At 38.6% G+C, this 19,578-nt stretch overlaps 1 protein-coding gene across 5 annotated transcripts; it reads left to right on the top strand.

Moving 5' to 3' along the window:
* The first annotated feature begins 2,214 nt into the window (after window positions 1-2,214).
* LOC308393294 (NLR family CARD domain-containing protein 3-like) lies at window positions 2,215-18,888 on the top strand. Of its 5 annotated transcripts, none has more exons than XM_080876952.1 (11): window positions 2,215-2,319; window positions 4,521-4,698; window positions 4,783-4,881; window positions 4,969-5,073; window positions 6,337-6,415; window positions 7,089-7,311; window positions 11,093-12,884; window positions 13,009-13,182; window positions 13,581-13,754; window positions 13,850-13,896; window positions 17,249-18,888. In XM_080876952.1, exons 2-11 carry the CDS (start codon window positions 4,574-4,576, stop codon window positions 17,824-17,826), a joined length of 3,396 nt encoding a protein of 1,131 aa, XP_080733078.1. In that variant the 5' UTR covers window positions 2,215-2,319; window positions 4,521-4,573; the 3' UTR covers window positions 17,827-18,888. The 5 variants fall into 5 exon arrangements, with proteins under 5 accessions (XP_080733078.1, XP_080733079.1, XP_080733077.1 ...); XM_080876953.1 differs by having other exon boundaries at window positions 2,238-2,319; window positions 4,596-4,698; XM_080876951.1 differs by lacking the exon at window positions 2,215-2,319 and having other exon boundaries at window positions 4,313-4,698.
* Window positions 18,889-19,578: the final 690 nt, after the last annotated feature.

Here is a 19,578-nt window from a genome sequence, read left to right on the forward strand (position 1 = left end):
TCACCTGCGCCACACAGTTCATGAAAGTGAAAGTAAAAAAAAGATGGGCGTAAACACCCAGCCCAACACATGACACAGACAATAAAAGATACAATGTGTTTTCGTGTGCGTTATTATTTAAGGTGGAACTTCAATTTAAATCCACAGACCAAAAATTCAAATACACAAAGATAACTTTTCATAAGTTAGTGGGTTAAAGGGTTAATCTATGAAAAATAAGAAGCAGTGCGAGAGCACAAACCTCCACCAGGCAGCTGTCTCTCTGGGCAGTATTTGCTTTTAAGGGTATTGTAATTTATTTTGTATATGTCAATTTTGTTTTCTTTGTTCTTTTTAAATGCCCTTTAAGAAGTTTCAAAAGATTTATCAAAGGTTGACCAGACATTACACCGTTAATAAAATGTCAGAGGTCCAAAGTAATGTGGTATTTAGAATCCCCATTTATATATTATCCCTTATATTCCTATATGTTGTCCATAGGAACACTGGCGGCAAGAGACAGTTTTAAACGGCTCTATATGGCATTATTATCACTCTGACTTTCAGATCAATATATTGAACTTGAAAGCAAATGTGACGTGTTATAGTAAATATGTACTTTCTATAAATGAATACCACACTTGTATAAATCACTCAATGACAGAAAAACATCAAACAGAAGGCTGTTAAGATCTGGTCTGTATTCTGAACAGAGAATACAGACTCTATATTCAGACTCTAACGCAGTCTTTAATCTCAGTTATAAAAATCCAGAATGTGTTTCTGAGAAAGATTAGATTCACTAAAAGGCAACTGCTTCTCTTTTCAGGAAGTTCAAACAGTAACAAGTTTTTAATGTGAACATGTTTGTACCGCTAAATCAACACCCGCCCAGCATTTTCTAGATGGTTTTAACATGGCTAAAGAGTTTAAAAACTTTTTTTGGACTTCTCTTATGATACACTCACATAGAGAGAACAAGACCAAACGTGTGCAAAAATCTAAGGTGCTGGTGTGCTTGTGGTGGTCGCAAGCACAGATGTCAATCAACAGACTTTTTTCTTATTGTAATTAAGAGTTTGTCAGCATATTTGAGAGGTGGCATTAATCCAATAATGTAGTGTTTAATCTTTTATTAATCTCTATGTTATGTCATGTTCACAGAAACTAAATTTAAAGCATGAAAGTTGTGATCATGAACTTTACCCAAAGAGGGCAGTGTTAGCTCTCCTTCACCCAGGCAACTTGAAGAGTAACAGTTATACCTGAAGCCATCATATTAAACACACATGACTGGAATTTCCTGATATATTTATTTGTGAAGCGTAATGTGCATTATTTTTTATAAAAATGGGTCCATAAATTGTAATTAAACTTCGACCTCTGACCTCTGGCCTTATAAATATATCAGTTGATCAATTGATCATAGATCCCTGACTGTGTGCAGTTTTATTTGCTGACAACTGTTGAAGCACCATCAGAGACCGCCCTGTCCTGTCTTCCACTTGCATTGTTTGAGCTCCAAGGCTGAAAACAGATCTCTGATTGAGGAAAGAAGTCCTCCACCTCAAAGGAGTGCTCTGTGGCAGAGGTGCGATCTGGTGTCCTTTTGTTCTGGCCTGAGATCACAGACTAACTCCTGCCTGACTCAATGTGAAGCCACAGACTCTGGGTGTGTCAAACCACTGACACATGTGGTATAAGGTGTCCTTTAAAACAGTAAATCACAGGACTGTGTGTCAGGACAGAGCTGACTACTGGAGCTTTGATTCTGAGCCTAATTTTATTTTCAGAAGCTGGTGGTGAGATTCAGGTACCAACAGCCTCTTGTTCAGGTTTGTACATCAGTATCAGACATTTTTTCAGCTTCTCCATGCAGGTCATATATGAAGAAATCTGCAATTATATCATGAAGTTTTCATCATTCAGAGAATCCACAGAATGAAGTCGGTTTGGCTCCGGAGCCTCTGGTATATAATCTGCTGATGGCCGTTTAAGCTTCTGCGCTTCAGGTGAAGTTTTCATGGTGGTGACTGTCCTCTAGTGGTCACCATTAGTAACTACAGTAGGTGTGGCACACTGATGGTTAACAAGCGCTGAAAATATTACTTAGAAAATAACGACTATAGTTTAACCAGTGCACTAAACTAACTCTGTTTGAAGTAGTTCAAACCACATGAAACGCTAATAGCTATAGTGGACTTGGTTGTACTTGAACTTCAGTCGTTCGGCTGAGGTAGACTGGTGGGCGGGGCGATCTCCTGTATCAGGCCAGCCTCTGTTTATTTCCTGGTTAGTTAAACTGGCTTTTGTCATGTTTACGTGGATACTTATACTTTGGTAAGTGTTTGTTTGTGGTTTATTCTTTGCTTTTGTTTGCAAAGTTGCTCGTTTGTTTGTAAGAGCGGATTTGTAGAGTGTTTATTTTATGTGATTATCAGAGCCCAGCGTGCGGACTGGTTAAGTATGATGGAGAGATCTGTGAAAGCACGCGCGCTGATAGAAGTGTAGCTTTAACAAGGGAACCTTTTAAAATCGTATCTTGAGGCCAAACCATTAAACTTGTAAAGCGGTTTCTATCAGAAAGTGAATCTGGTGACAAGGAAATTTGGATAATGACTCAAAATAACGTCCCGGAATGAACAAATGCCTGGAGCGAGTAAATATCTGCTCGGTGAAAAAAAAACAAACCCTGTCAGCTGTTTGGATGCAGTGTGTTTTTATTCAGGGCATAAAGATACAGTGGTGTCAAACATGCGGCCTCGGGGCCAGAAACAGCCCACTTTTGGACGACTTTGCACATTTCAAAGTTTAAGACAGTTTAACACAGGCAGGGAAACTGTGCTGAAGGTATTTCTAGATCTTGGCAGTTTGTTTGATCTGTTTTGTAAATGTAAAAATATTCTTGAACGTGTTTATATTAAAACACAAAAAAGTGGATTATTGTGAAATTATTTTACTCTTTCAGCCCACGTGAGATCAAATTGGGTTCATTACTAAATCAAGTTTGACATTCCTGCGTTACATGTTCTGTAAGCAGTAATTAGGCCAATATTAAAGTTTACAGTGTTACAGTTATTGCCCTGAAAAAGGCCTGGATTGTAAAACAGAGAAAGAAATGTGAAACAGCACATTTAGCCATGATACCATGATTTGTCCCAGTAGACTGACTATAGACCGTGTGACTGTTAGCATTCACATCTTCGTACTTATTAAAATCTATAAATAATTATCTGTAACTTACTGAAGATTTATCAGGACATTTTAGCTGCAGTGCTGAACAAGTTTATCAAACCACCTCCAGTGTAAGGTTTATGCCACAGCTGTCCTTATATTAACAGTAATAGTTATTACCAAAATAACAGTTTATGTTTCTGTAACAATTAATCAACCAGTATGCAAAACCTCTGCAATCTAAATTATATTTTTAATGCTAGAATATAATTATCCATGTTATCCATACCCAAATGTTCTCTTTTACAGAAAAGCAGAAAAAATGTAAAGCACAGTAGAATTTTATTACAGTTATTTACTTTCATTCCTGAACAGAAAACACAGAAAAAAAATGTTTTAGTGGTTATTTGATGGATTAATTTCTGATCTCTGACACAAGTCCAGTGTAAATTTGGGTATAAAAATGTGGATTCAGTTTGTAATTTGCCCGATAAACAGCAATTTCATTATACCATCATTTAGTTTTAAACAAGTTTTTGGCAGATTTCTCAAGTCTTTGTGTTTTCTTGTTGTTGTTGTTTTTTTTTTAATGTCAGGTAGTCTAATAAACTTGTTAAGCACACAGATCAAAGTCTTAAACATACCTAAGAATATTTTACAGGAAGTGTTTGATTCTTGTTTTTGCTACATTATCTGATTTAAGTCCAGTTACATGTTTGCTGTAGTTTAAAACCTTGTTAAACTTGTTAAACCTGCTGTACACAAACATTTAACTATCTGTTTTAACCATGCCTGTATACACAGCTGTTAACTCTCTATTTGCCTCACAGTTAGACCTAAAAGCCACACAGTGTCAACAGAATTGTTGCTGAACAGTTTATTCAGCTGTAAATCTGCTTCAACCTGGCCAACAGATGGGCAAAGTTGAACCACAGTTGAAACTATTTTATTGAGTTTCATCTCACAGTAAAAACTGCATAGATCACAAGGAAGCAGAGGGTTAGGGCTGGCAGCTCCACACAGCACAAAAAGGAGGACTTCTCACCATCTGCAGACTCTTCTTATTTGAACCCTGATTCACTGTTTTGTTGCCAAAGTAAATACAATGGTGTCGACCCATGTAAGACACAAAGCTCCTGCAGGTGAATCATGGACATTGAGTACTCAAAAAACATTAAGAAAATGAGAGAACACAATCACATTAACAACTAATGGATGCATGTGAATCTTACTGAAGTCATACGAGAGTTGCTAACAGGTGGGATAAAAACCTAACTGTGACATACGTGTAATTATCTGACAGCTGACAAACCTAAACGCTGTCCACGTATTATCTGTTTTTCTTTTTATCTGTCTCCTACTATTAGCTGCTGTCCCTGGTTCTCAGTTCATTTCCAACAAATCTGATGTTCATCCACTCATGAAGTTTTGTTTGTGTGAAGGAGTGGGCTCTGCTATGGATCAGTGTGAGGACAGAGAGGAGGGAGTCCCCCCCTCTAAAACCGCTCTGTGTGGGGAACATGAGAGCCAGACCAAAGCTCAGAGGTAAGATGCCCATCTTTAACTGTCCATGACTCTTCTCCATGTCACAGCTCAGCACTCACACCACTGCTCCATCATTATTCACAGGAACCAACCTGGACCTGGACCCAGCTGTGTGTCCTTAAAGAGCAACGATTCAAAAGAACTTGCGACTGATTTCAAACAAAAAAGTTCCTCCAGTAAAACGTGAGTTGTTTTCAATATTAACTGATTTAAAGAATTAACTTCAAATCCACATATGACGTTTTTTCATGCAAGGCTATTTATTTTTAGGATCCATCAGATGCTGAATTCTCCGAGACCTGAACCCAGCTGTGTGTCCTCAAAAAGTGAACGGCCAAATAATTTAAACACCAGTTTTAGACATACTGCCAAAAAGTAAGTTACCATAATATGAAAATGAATATTTTACATAAAAGTATATGATTGTATAGGCTTAATAGAACAGCATTGATCACAGAGTCGACTCCTCTGAAGCTGAATCCAGCTGTGTGTCTGTGAATAGCAGCCAGTTGAAGAAGCCACTGTGACATTTTACACAGAAACCTTCTTCACAGGCAAAGTGAGTTAACCCCTCTGTGATGGCGAACCTCCTGTGTGTACAGAGTTTGTGAAAGATGTTCTGAATAACTCTCTCACAAGTACTTTCAACACTAAAACTACAAATAGATTTGTAAAATTTGACAAATAGATAGATTTAGTGTTATATGTGCCACTGTTTATATCTTCCAGGAGAGTATATGCCCTTTAATGAATGCACAAAGCTTTCTGTTATCTTATTTTACAAGATCCACAAGAGACTGGAGCATTAAACTTAGAACTGCTAAAGCTTTAGCTCCAGTTTGGGCTAGTTTTCACTAGTATTTTGATCCTACATTGGGCCACTATTTGCTGTTTTAGTTGCACATTGATGCTTTTTTTTTTCAAGTGTTCAAATCTAACCCACAATAAAAGAAAGACAAAAATTTAAGCAAGATCTGGTCTAAAGTCAATAAAAGTCAGGAACAATGATTTACAGTTTTTTGCATGTGCTTTTGGATTCTTGAGTATTTTACTTGTACACCTAATTAATTATTATGACAAACGTAAAAGACCTGATGACTTTCAAACAAGTGACTGGAATTAATTCATACTTTCAAAATAAACAGAAAACTTACAAGTGTCAGAAAACGTTAGCATTTTCTCCGAGAGATAATGGTTATTATTTTGCTACACTGATGTCATTACTTCAATAAGATTATTTTGTGTCCATTAAACACTAATTAGTTTCCTCAAAATAACGCATCATTTTGTTGGCATCACAATATGAAAGTAAAAATAACAAATTATGTCCTATCTTCACAATTAGAAGTCACATTATTCACTAAAAGTTCTTTTGTTGCTGCTGTGAAGGCGAAATGCAAAATCCTTCAAAGTAAAGGGTCGTCTATTTTTTTGTATTGTTTGGCAACTGGCAACTTGTAGAATATTCAAACAGTGCATTTAGACAGAAAGTCAGACATAATAGAAGCTAAAGGAAGACAGTAAAGCTGTGTTGATGATTTCTGCTTTTTTTGAGCAGCCGAAGTTTGGTCAGATTTTTGTTCAAATGTTTAGTTCAAGTTTATATCAAATATTAACTAATAGTTTATGTTTTTACAGGATGCATCAGGAGAGCTCAGAGGTTCCTAGTGGTCAGTCTGAACAGCAGGATCAAAAACACCTGGACTCCATATTTAGGGTCTGTACATGAACAGAAACGTCCTTCACTTGAGCTACGAATCAAACAGGACTGTGTACTAATATAACATCAAGCAGCACATGTCTGTGAAGGTTCTCGGTCATCCAGTCATCATAGTCTAAAGAGCTTGGAAGGAAAGCATCTGGACTTCCTTAAATTTCAAGAAGATGAACAAGCCAAAAGGGCTTAGGGACACTCCCAACGGGGCTTAAAAATCTGGGACTCTCTCTTGCTCTTAGAACCGAAGAAGCTTCTCGGATGAGAGTTGAAACGTCTGCAAGAAACTTCAAGAAGTCCAGATTGTGTCCTTCCAAGCTCCTTATACATCAAGTAGCGCAGTTTCATCAGATTAAATCAAATTCTTGTTGACGTAATTCAGTTCAACAAAATTCTCTGGCATTGTTAATATGAAATCATAAAGAGGACAAACCTAAAACTCTACAGTAACACCTGTTCTCAGTGTTGTATTGTATTTGACTGACTGACTAGCTTATGTAAAGCTGTGTAGTCATTATTTCTATACATCCAGTATAGATGAAGTGGCAGGCTTTGTAATAAAGTTCCTTTATAGTAATTTGTAGGCCTGTAGGTTGAAATTCTGTACAAGACCAGATACGATGTTTCTGGTAATTATACGATTCATGTTAAAAAAAAATATAGTATTCTGTTCTAGTTGCTGGAAGAAAACATCATCACTTTTGTGAAGAATGAACTGAAGAAGATCCAGAAAGTTCTGAGTCCAGATCATCCAGAATGTTTAGCGAGTCAGTGGAAGGATAAGGAGATGTTGGAGGGTGAAAACCAGAAGAGGAGCAGCAGAGAAGCTCTTCTGAAGATGGTAGATGACTTCCTGAGGTGGATGAAGCAGGAGGCCTTGGCTGACTCTCTACAAAGAAGTAAGAACATTTTCTATAAAGATCAAGTGTAGTGTCCAGATCAGACATGTTTTTTTCCAACTAGGTTCATAAAAAACCAACACCTGGCTGCTATCACATTATGTCCCACTCCCACCACTCATTCCACGTCTGGTTATAAAGTTCAGACTGTGTTCTGGTGTGTGTTTGTGATTTCCTCAAATCCACTAAATCTCAGCTTTTGTGACCTCACTTCATCAATGAAGAGTGAGAGGTGTTACCAGGAAGAAAACAGTTTTTAAGAGTCTGGCTCAGGCAGTATTTACAGTCCTGAGCAACACCGTCATTGCAACCCTACAACCGCTTGTGGCAGGGTTTGGGAAAACACGGGTGTCAAATGGTCTAATCTTCACCTGAAATTTCACTGGCAAACCATATTTTTCATCTAATCTTTGTTTTGGACCATAAAATTATTTTACCCATATCCTTTTAAAGAGACCAAATAATGTTTTAACATGGTCTTGCTAAATATGCATAATTTAAGATTTAAATTTCAGAAATAAAATTATTTCCCAAATATCAAAAATCACCTTGGTTGAAATTATGAACCTGGATACTAATAGCAAACTGTGCATCTTTCCAGAGAAGAGAGGCCAGAAAGATGAAGGCTCTGCCTCCCATTCTACCTTTAAATACTCTAGGAACCACAAGTAAGCCCATCAAATTTTCTAGATTTAACTGGGATTCAATGAAGAAAAGCCAATATGAGAGAAATATGCTCTCTTTCTCTCTAGCTCCTGTCAGTGCAGCATTGTGGATCAGAATGTTCTCCAAACATAAGAACCAAAGAGCCCTAATTTTGTCTTATCTGACCTTAGGATGTGGTTTCAGTATGGATAGTCTTTTTCCAGGTTGTGCTTAACATACTGCAGTCTGGCTTGAAGATGTCCAGTCCAATTCAGCAGAAGTGCAGGTTTTCTTGGTCTGCCACTAATTATTTGGGTTTCACCAATGACTGTATAGGCGTTGGCTGAATAGCAGTGGTGCCGGTCAGAACTAACAGGAGTTCAAATTAGGTTCTTCCTTCTTTACTGTCATTCGTTAACACTACAGCACAGTAATGCAACCACAGGCTTACAGATGGGGCGTACAAGGACTCGTAGGTGCGGGAGTGGATGTCTGTGGTCTATAAACAAAACATATACAAAAGTGCTGAGTATAATAAACAATCAAATCATGAATTGTGCATCATTCACTGTCTTCCAGTATAACCAGATAAACCAATAAACATTGCACTTTTACATAAGCTGATTCCCTAAATGACATAAAAGGCCCAAGACTGTCCTTTCCAGACAGGTCATGTCATTTGTCTTTTCAGTAGTGATGTGCGATATCACTGATCTCCTTTCCGATCCGATACCAAGTAAAATTCAGGGTGGTATCGACGATACTGATCCGATACCGATCCGATACCGATCCAATACCGATACTCTGTACAAAACCTTTTTTTATTTATTGTATCTTTTATTGTATCTCAAATTATAGCGTCATAATGATTACAGGACATCAGATTACTTGTTCTTATCACTTAATAATGCAGAATTCATCACATAGAAATAAAAAAAATTTAAGTTGTGCACTATTTGAAAACCTTGCCTGCCTGCAGCACTAAAGGACTCCGTGAGAGGCGTCTGTCTCGCCCTAGCAGCACCTGTCCCTCTCCTCCTCTTCAGTTCACCTCAACATACGCTCATCATATTCTGTGATATGATTTACTCTGAGGTGTTTGACAAGGTTAGTGGCGTTGTACAACACCTCATTTTCTTGCCACATGTATTGCAAACCACGTCTCGGCTGTTTGTGGATGTAAAATACGTCCACACATGACTCCGTTTACACTCAGCCATTGTTGTGAGTGCACACGCCAGGGGGTGGAGACATTTATATAGCCGTATTTCGCACATGACTATGAAAGGCGTAAGAGGAAGTAGTTCCTTCCAATGTAGACAATCCGAATGATATAGCTTCTTTCCACTGTGTTCCTGTTAATGATAAACTACAAATTTACTCTAAATTACTAAAATATCGATATTTTAATGTGAGAATCGATTCTAGAATATAAATGACTGGTATCGGAGGAATCGATATTTCAGTATCAATCCCCACATCACTACTTTGAAATCTTTCATTCTTACTATTAGATACTATTATTAAATACTATTAGAACTTTGTATATCGATATCTTGGAGAGTGTCAACAATTCTTTCAATCAAGTCTAAGCTGTTTCTTTTGTCTTTGGTATGCTTCCTCAAGTGACATCTCGAAGCCTTGCTGTGGTTCTTACATTGCGTGCAAATTAGAAGAGGATCCTCAATTTTAACTGGATTTTCTAAGCTGCGAGACTTACAACGTTAATGCTCAAAAATCGTTTTTCAGGGGGTTAATAATATTGAGCCTAGTAGTTTTTTTTGTTTTTTTTTTCTGATATCAGTCTGAAATTGTGTACAAACATAAATCATTCCTACTTTCTAACAAGAAATAGTATGTTGAGAAATGTTATTTTGAAAATCCCACTTAACCCTTTTACGCATAGTGGTCACTATAGTGGACAACTATTCAAAGGCTGGTTTTTTTTGTATGTGTGTTAGTGTTAATGGTATAGTTGCACCTAAACCACTACATTGGACACTTATGTGTCAGTCCATACCCTGCCACTCACTGGTCAGCCAGTGGGTGGCAGTCAAGACATCACAGAGCCTCTACATATATTTGTTACATTTGTTATATTGTTATAAAATATATTTAAAATATATAAAAACATATTTTGTTATGTTATAGTTTTTATACAGTGTATATTATTTATTTGTTTGTGAAAGTCATAAGTCAAAACCCATGTTGTCCACCTAAGGGGACATGTAAAAAACTGAAAAGTTCAAAAATCTTTTTTTCATGCCTAAAGATGAATAAAAATACTTTTAAAAAATCCTGATTGAGGTTGTCATATTTCATGCATGAAATGGTCAAAAAAGCAATTGGGAAAGTTAGGGGAGTTTTTGATAAAGACTTTGATAGGTGGGGAATAATTTTGCCTTCATCTGTATGTGAGTCGTCCTGTTAGAGAATTCAGGATGTTCCAGCTTTTCTCTTCTTTCAGTATTTTCTGAAGAAAGGCATTGTTCGGATATTAACAAAACATCTTTGGTCCGAGCATCACTTACATAAAATGGTGCATAGCTCTTAATGACATTCATGGAGCTATATTTTTTTGTGATCTTGGAAGCCATACTGATGAATCTTCTCTCATGAGCTTCTCATTCTACAAATGCTCTCTGTGCCAAGTATTGCAGCCTGGTGCTATGCCTTAAGTTCGTTCAGCACCTTCCTCCTCAGGTGAAGTACCCAGAATCATCTCACCTGATGTTTGCCTTTTCTGCTCACACTTTGCCCATCTGGTCCTACAGATTCCCACTAAGTAGTTACACTACTGCACTTCTGTGGCAGTTTGAACTGATTTCCCGATCTTCACAACACTTTCTTTTCATGAACTTATAATGCATATCCTAGGTGGTTGAAGACTGGTTGGCCTGTTTTAGGGAGATCCTGGCATTCAACATATAAGAATAGGTGGGGGTTTTTTTGGGGGGGGGAGAACAATTTTCTTTTTTTTCTTCACTGTGTCAGTGGATGTATTGTTTTGGTTTTGGGCTGCTAGTCCATTGCCTAGCCTCTCTTATCTAGGGTTGGGATGTGAAATGTCAGAGTTACATCTTCTACATTAATATCAAATGCTCAAATTTATGGGATTTGTTCTTTGTTCAATCAGGAACTCCAGCTACATGCCAACAACATCTCAAATGTACAATGAAGAAGAGGTTCCAGTGCATGTTTGAGGGGATTGCTAAAGCAGGAAACTCAACTCTTCTGAATCAGATCTACACAGAGCTCTACATCACAGAGGGAGGGACTGCAGAGGTCAATGATCAGCATGAGGTCCGACAAATTGAAACAGCATCCCGGAAACTAGACAAACCAGAAAGAACAATCAGGCAAGAAGAAATTTTTAAAGCCTCACCCGAAAGAGATGAACCAATCAAAACAGTGCTGACAAAAGGAGTGGCTGGCATTGGGAAAACAATTTTAACACAGAAGTTCACTCTGGATTGGGCTGAAGACAAAACCAACCAAGACATCCATTTCATATTTCCATTCACCTTCAGAGAGCTGAATGTCATGAAGGAGGAAAAGTTCAGCTTGGTGGAACTTATTCATCACTTCTTTACTGAAACTAAAGATGCAGGAATCTGCAGCTTTGAAGACTTCAAGGTTCTGTTTATCTTTGATGGTCTGGATGAGTGTCGACTTCCTCTGGACTTTCAGAAAACTGAGGTCTTGACTGATATCACAAAGTCCACCTCAGTCGAAGTGCTGCTGACAAACCTCATCAAGAGAAAACTACTTCCATCTGCTCGCCTCTGGATAACCACACGACCTGCAGCAGCCAATCAGATCCCTCATCAGTATGTTGATATGGTGACAGAGGTCAGAGGGTTCACTGAACAACAGAAAGAGCAGTACTTCAAGAAGAGATTTCAAGATAAGAAGCTAGCTATCAAAATAATCTCCCACATCAAGACATCACGGAGCCTCTACATCATGTGCCACATCCCAATCTTCTGCTGGATCACTGCGACAGTTCTGGAGGATGTGCTGAAAACTAGACAGGGAGGACAGCTGCCCAAGAACCTGACTGAGATGTACATATATTTCCTGGTGGTTCAGGCCAAAGTGAAAAAAGTCAAGTACGATGGAGGAGCTGAAACAGATCCACACTGGAGTCCAGAGAGCAGGAAGATGGTAGAGTCTCTGGGAAAACTGGCTTTTAATCAGCTGCGGAAAGGAAACCTGATCTTCTATGAATCAGACCTGACAGAGTGTGGTATTGATATCAGAGTAGCCTCAGTGTACTCAGGAGTGTTCACACAGATCTTTAAAGAGGAGAGAGGACTGTACCAGGACAAGGTGTTCTGCTTTGTCCATCTGAGTGTTCAGGAGTTTTTGGCTGCTCTTCATGTTCATCTGACCTTCTTCTGCTCTGAACTCAATCTTCTGGAAAAACAAACACCCTCCAAAAAGTATGAATCAAGAGAATCTGCAGAGACACATTTATATCAGAGTGCTGTGGACAGCGCTTTACAGAGTCCAAATGGACATCTGGACTTGTTCCTCCGCTTCCTCCTGGGTCTTTCATGGGAAACCAACCAAGCTCTGCTACAAGGACTGCTGACGAAGACAAGAAGTAGCTCAGTGACAATTCAGAAAACAGTCGAGTACATCAAGAATAATATCAGTGACAATTTGTCTGCAGAGAAAAGCATCAACCTGTTCCACTGTTTGAACGAACTGAATGATCATTCTCTAGTGGAGGAGATCCAACAGTCCCTGAATTCAGGAAGTCTCTCTAGGGATGAACTGTCTCCAGCTCAGTGGTCAGCTCTGGTCTTCATCTTACTGTCATCAGAAAAAGATTTGAATGTGTTTGATCTGAAGAAGTACTCCCCCTCCGAGGAGGGTCTTCTCAGGCTACTTCCAGTGGTCAAGTCCTCCAAGAAAGCTTTGTAAGTACATAAATCTTAGTTGCTGGATTTTCTACAAACAGCAGGAGAACAAGTTAGTAGAATTAGTTAACGTGTGTCAGTAAGTGGATCGTTTTACTGATCAGTTGTCCTCTTTTTCTTAAAGAATGAGTGGCTGTAACCTCTCAGAGAAAAGCTGTGAAGGTTTGTCCTCAATTCTCAGCTCCCAATCCTCACATCTGAGAGAGTTGGACCTGAGTAACAATAACCTGAATGTTTGGGGAGTGAAAAAGCTTTCTGCTGGGCTGGAGAGTCCACATTGTAAACTGGAAACTCTCTGGTGAGATGTTTATTATTTGAGCTACGATACCTAGAAGCAGCCTGATGACAACAACAAAGAAACATTTTCTCTCTTGCTATGCTTGCTAACTAGTCAAAAAAAAGTGCATTCAAGACCTCATTCTCCTGTAGGGTAAAGCAATTTGAGTCATGGAGGACATGTGCTTTATTCAGTCTTAAGCAACTGTTAGTAATGTCTTGAGTTTTCAGGCTCTTTAGTTTTAGAATTCTATTAGTATTTTATTAACACATTTTCAATGAAAGGAAAAGCTAATTGTCACAATTTAAATTAAGAGTTATCATCATTTTAGCCATAAGTATGCTGTTCTCTAATACCATTAAATTGTACACTGGCATTCCCACATGAACTGACATGTATCTCATTTTGCTTGTCTGCAGTCTGTCAGGCTGTCTGATCACAGAGGAAGGTTGTGCTTCTCTGGCCTTAGCTATTCATTCCAACCCATCATCCCATCTGCGACAGCTCGACCTGAGCTACAATCATACAGGAGACGGGGGGAAGCTGCTGCTATGCGGACTTGAGGATCCACTCAGGAGACTGGAGACTCTCAGGTATCTGGGTGATCTTGTTACTAACATTATAAACACATCACTTTATAATATAAAATGATAGGATGATCTGAATTTGTCTAAACGTATCACTTTAGCTTGGAACCGGTTGGTGTCGAGTGGTTGATACCAGGTCTGAGGAAGTGTAAGTATGTTTTTGTTTTGTAAAATCTCGAATGAGTTTTTCCCTCAAAGTAGTGACAATTTTCATCGATATCCAGATGCGATGCAGCTCAGCAGTGAGTAGAATTGAAATTAGTTTGTATTTAAACCAGAGCATGTGATATGATTAAGAAATTTCAATCAGTCAGGTGGTTTTTAATCACAAGATAAACAGTATAAATAAATAGTTTTTATTGGGTGGTGGTTCTTTATTCTTGGTATCTGGATTGGTGGACTACCGATACGCCAACAATGTGTTACTGGCTGTCAGGTTGTTGGCTGAAATTCAGTTGGCACCAGAATATGTGAATACTGGAACACCACAGTAGGTTCTACATTACAGACAGCATTAGGTTCACTAGAGGGAAGATATGACTACTGTTGCAAGATCAAGGTTATAAATTTGCACTCATATCCACTCTGCACAGATACAGTACATCCTCTCTTCCAACAGCTAGTTTAATGTTTAGTTTCATGTTGTGATTTTTAGTTCGTTTTGTGATGTTTATTTCTGTGAAGAGTTTTCCCAGCAATAAAGCTGCGCTTTAAGTTAACTTTCCTTTTCTGAGTCCTGCATTTGGGTACACATCCTGCCAGCCACACAGCACTCATCATGACATCATGGAGCTTTATTTCGAGTTAGTTGTAATTTAATTTCTTTTATTAAAGCACTGGACCAGATCACACTGCAATAGTTAGGCTGTGCCAGAACTTTCTTCTTGGCTCTTGACGGAGGTGGTCGCACTTTTCTCTCTCTGCCTCTCCCTCTCCCTTATCTTCCCTTGGCTTCTCATGTCTTTGTATAGTCTCGCTTATTCTCTAACCCTAAGAGAGTCTCCCAGACTTGTTCTTTTAAAAACCTAAAGAAGAATTATGGATTTGATCAACTGGTCCCTTAACAAAATTGACAAACTCCTGGGCTTGGTAGAACCCAATTGTCCTGCGGAGATGTTTGCTGCCAGGTACTCGATGGTCTGTTGCGTCGTGTTTCTGGTGATACTCTTGATGGAGAACATCAAACGACATCTACCAATTCGGAACCATGATAACAGAGTTCTGGCTGATTGGAGCTCGTTCGGACCTGGCTTATCGAAGAACAAGAAGCGCCTACAGCTGTTCAAAATCCCACAAGGCTGGCTGACATGATAGACGATGGGCAGGGCTGTGAGTACTCAGACTGTGTTTATTGAACGCAATATGGATAACATCTTGGAGAAGAAAAATGGGAATTGAGAGATATGTTGACCAGTGATGGACATTAGACCTACTGTAAAATTGGAAGCAGTTTGTTCGCACTACCATCTTCATCTCATGCGGCTCCCCTGGCACCAGCTGGATGCTCAAGGCAAAAGCTGACAGGAATAACAAAAATTCTCCCTTAGATAACAAGACTGTGTTGTGACTCTTCCCCTTCCATCAAGGAAACCCGCGTCGACCGAAGACTGTTGACAGTTGCCTAACCGAGTGAAGGGACATTTTCTATCGGCTGAACACGGAACACACACACGCACACATACGCATGTACACTGACACAGACCTACACTTCGAAGCTTATGTCTTCTGTGTTGTGAGATGTGCTGAATTTTGTGCTATGTGCTGATTTATGTGCTATGTGCTGAGTAGAGATGGACCGATCCGATATTACGTATCGGTATCGGTCCGATATTGACCTAAATTACTGGATCGGATATCGGAGAAAAATAAAAAATGTAATCCGATCCATTAAATATCACGAAAGCACCTCACAAAACTTGCAACACGCCGTAACTCACCTCAGAACGTTAGCACGTCGGAGCAGTATGCATCACGTGATAGAGCGGCTGTGGCATGCGGGACCTGTCGGTGGTCTGGATAGCATGTGGAGCTTCGCTAGCAACCCGGCATTTCATCTCCGATAAAGTTATCCCCGAGAGAAGTAAAGCAAGTGTGTAAGTCCATCTCTGAATGTTTGTAAAGCATTCCTGCGTTAAGCTTACCAAACGATATATGGAGCGACTGCCTCTTCTGGCTGCTACTTCAATCATGAAACTGCTTAATGATCAGCTGATCGGCTTTTCTGTCGCGAGTCCGTCTCTCTGGTTTGTTTTTGGCCCACTTTGCACCAGAAAGAGGAAACCAGCGGCTGAACAACAGAAGCACGTTTAAGCTTGATCAGCTGTTGTTAGAATTTATTTAATATTACTTTCTACTCGAGGATCTTTTTCTACGTAGCTGACGGCTGGTAACTGTGCAGGGGCGGATCTAGCAAAGTTTAGCCAGGGGGGCCGATAGGGCATTAACAGGGAAAAGGGGGCACAAAGACATACTTTTCTTTCTTATTCTCATTTAAAATGTCTAGCTTTTAATAAATAATTATCTGACACCCAAAGTTTTAATTTGATGTAAAATGAATAGAAGTCAATTACTGTATATAGTGACTATTAAGTCTAATATATATACCCTAGTAAGCTATAGTACTTTTTCCTTTGGGAAGGTACCATCTGTGCAGTCTGCAATTTTGTTGAAGAAAGATGTTGAATCTATTTAATATTTCTTGAAAAATAATTGATTTCTGTGCATTTATTTTTTCACACTGCATCAAATTAAGGTTGATTACGTCGATTAAGCATCATGAGGTGGAGCGTGAGGGGTGGTTCCCTATTTTTTATTTATTTATTTTTGTTGTTGCTGGGAGTTGGAACCCTATTAGTTAGGTTGCTTAATATTTACGCTAAGTACTCTTTAAAATACCAGAATAGGGAGGATGGTGTAGGTTTAAGTTTATTAGATTGATCAGTATTGCTGAACTATGAAATTTATTTTTTTTTGCATACAGGTATAACAGAATAGCTTTAGTGTAGTTGTTGTTTTAAACTTGAGTATGAACTTATACAAAATGCAGCAAGATATTAAAAAAAAAACAGTTTTGTTGATTAAAAAACACTATATCGGATTCATATCGGTATCGGCAGATATCCAAATTTATGATATCGGTATCGGTATCGGACATAAAAAAGTGGTATCGTGCCATCTCTAGTGCTGAGGTGGGGTTTTTCCTTCCTTGTGTTGTGTATTTTCCATTGTTATACCTCTCTGACCTGTCTTCCCCATGTGATGTTTGTGTAATGTATGTATGGTCGGAAGGGTAAGATGGCGCTGACCAGGCTTGCAGCCTTAACCCACCCAATCAATCAACTAACCTCTTGTCACCACTGACAGACCTCCACTCGTTTTACTTACATAATCAATATGTTTAGACCGTGTTCATTTACAATCCACCATTAAACCTCATAGTTTTGTGTCAAACAGATAAATGTTAAAACACAGCTTAACTGCAATTCTTTTTTCTCCATCAGATTCCTGTCAACTCACAATCGACACAAACACAGTAAACAGAAAACTCCAACTATGTGACAACAACAGGAAGGCAACCCATCTGAAAGAGGATCAGTCATATCCTGATCATCCAGACAGATTTGAACGTTCTCAGCTGTTGTGTAACAATGGTCTGACTGGTCGTTGTTACTGGGAGGTCGAGTGGACAGGAAGGGTTGATATTGCCATGAGTTATAAAGGAATCAGAAGGAAAGGAGACACAAACCACTCATGGCTTGGAAGGAATGATCAATCCTGGTGCCTGGGCTGCTTTCATGATGGTTACTCTTTGTGCCACAACAACAGTGTAACATTCAGTCGTCTCCCCTCCTCATCCTCTGTCTCTAACAGAGTAGCAGTGTATTTGGATGCTGCTGCTGGCACTCTGTCCTTCTACAGAGTCTCTTCTGACAGCCTCAATCACATTCACACCTTCAACACCACATTCACTGAACCTCTTTATCCTGGGTTTGGGCTTCAGAATGACACCTCACTGACTATATGTGACTTAAAAGAAGACACAGAGAAAAACTCTGAAATCATCTACAACAAACATTAGCAATAAGCTGCAATAGTATTTTTTTTTTTTTTCAAAAGAGAACAACAGGCAAAGCTTTGTTACTTTAAAATCCTCCTAATACGGCTGCTCCTTTATCTTTAGCTGTGGCACCAAACAGAAATGGCAGTGTGTGAGGACTGTCCTGGTATCAATCTGTCCTTCTAGAGACTCATGGCCTGATATCCTCATCCACATTCGGGCCATGAGTATTACAATAGCTGAGCCTCATTAGTTTGGTTTTAGGTTTCAGAATGACACCTCAGTGTATTTAAAAGATTTTAAGATGTTTTAATAATTAGATATGATGGTTCAACTGTGAGTGCCAGCATATCCAATGAACAGTACTGGCTTTTTGTTATGTGCCTGCTGTGTATTATGGAGGAGCTGTTAAAATAAGAAGACAACCAACTCTTTTATTGTTTACCAATAATTTTAGAGCTGTTTTATAATGAAAGTCTGTTGTTGGTGTTTTTGAAAAATACATAAATACGTATGTTCATACATAAATTGTCAAAACATGAGCTTTGACAATTTATGCAGAAACCCAGCAGATGAAGCTCTGAAACAATCGAGCTGCACTAGTCCTCCCAAACAAATTATCCCAGAAATGTTAGAATAAGTATGCAGTCTAGTAAACTCTGCTTTTCAATGGCTGAATCATGGGTAACTGTGGCGTAACACCACAAAAAGTTAATCTCTGCATCAGAACTTCAAGTGCAATACTTTGATTTGAAAAGAAATAACTTGATGTTATTTAAGATTATGTAGGGTTTTTTGTTCTGGATGATGTTATATAGTTTCATGTTTATTTTATTTATTGAGTTTATTGTTTGAGCTGGATTAATTCCACACTCTGTAACAAGCTTACGTGCCATGCTGTCTAACCACCACCGGAGGGTAGTGTTGGCCTCCATGGGAGTGGGGTGGGCTAGGAGAGATTCAGCTTTGTATTTATTATGTCCTGTTAAATCCTAAACGACTTTTATATTACAATGATCAGATCTGAAAGAATATGAATGAATGAATGAATGAATAAATAAATAAATAAATAATAAAATAAAAGGACTCAACTTCTTTATTACTCAGATGCAATGAGAAACACCTGTCACTGTAGGGTTGAAAAAAAAAAAGTTTTAGTCTCATTTCAGGTTGGTTTGTGAAGTATGTGTGACCACAAGCTGAACACCACTGGAAGACTTTCACCTCAGTATCAGCAGGTAAATATTTGATGTGTGAGCTGTCCTAAGTCAGGCAGAAGCCAGATCAATACTAAGAGGTTGCTGCATGTCTCTTTACCTTCATGTTTTTATTTAACCACTCCTGCTTCTTCTTCCCAATATGCTGTTTGCTATATGAGCTCATAACATGTTCATTGAGACAAACTAAAGCATTAGATTCTGAACATGACCTCTGACCTCAGCAGCAGCCTTTATTTACACAAGTGACGTATGTCTGAAAGGCTTAGGAACAAAAGTTCGCTCAGTCAACACCGACCTCTGAGTCAAAAAAGAAAAAAACTGGTGCAAACCACAAATGTAATATAATTGAGTTTAGTACCAACAGCAGGCAGAAATCATGTAATGACCAAATAACATTTTGAGGTGAACGTCAAAGGTGATTAGAGCATGACATTTTTTACACTTAGTATTTTAACTTTTCATAAATTATCTGGACAACTGTGATATATACGAATATATACGAATACTGTGAAAAATCAAAATTGTCTGAATATGTTTTCTTGTTCATGTTTTA

The sequence above is a fragment of the Rhamphochromis sp. 'chilingali' genome (genome assembly GCF_963969265.1).
Source record: "Rhamphochromis sp. 'chilingali' genome assembly, chromosome: 3".
Taxonomy (NCBI): domain Eukaryota; kingdom Metazoa; phylum Chordata; class Actinopteri; order Cichliformes; family Cichlidae; genus Rhamphochromis; species Rhamphochromis sp. 'chilingali'.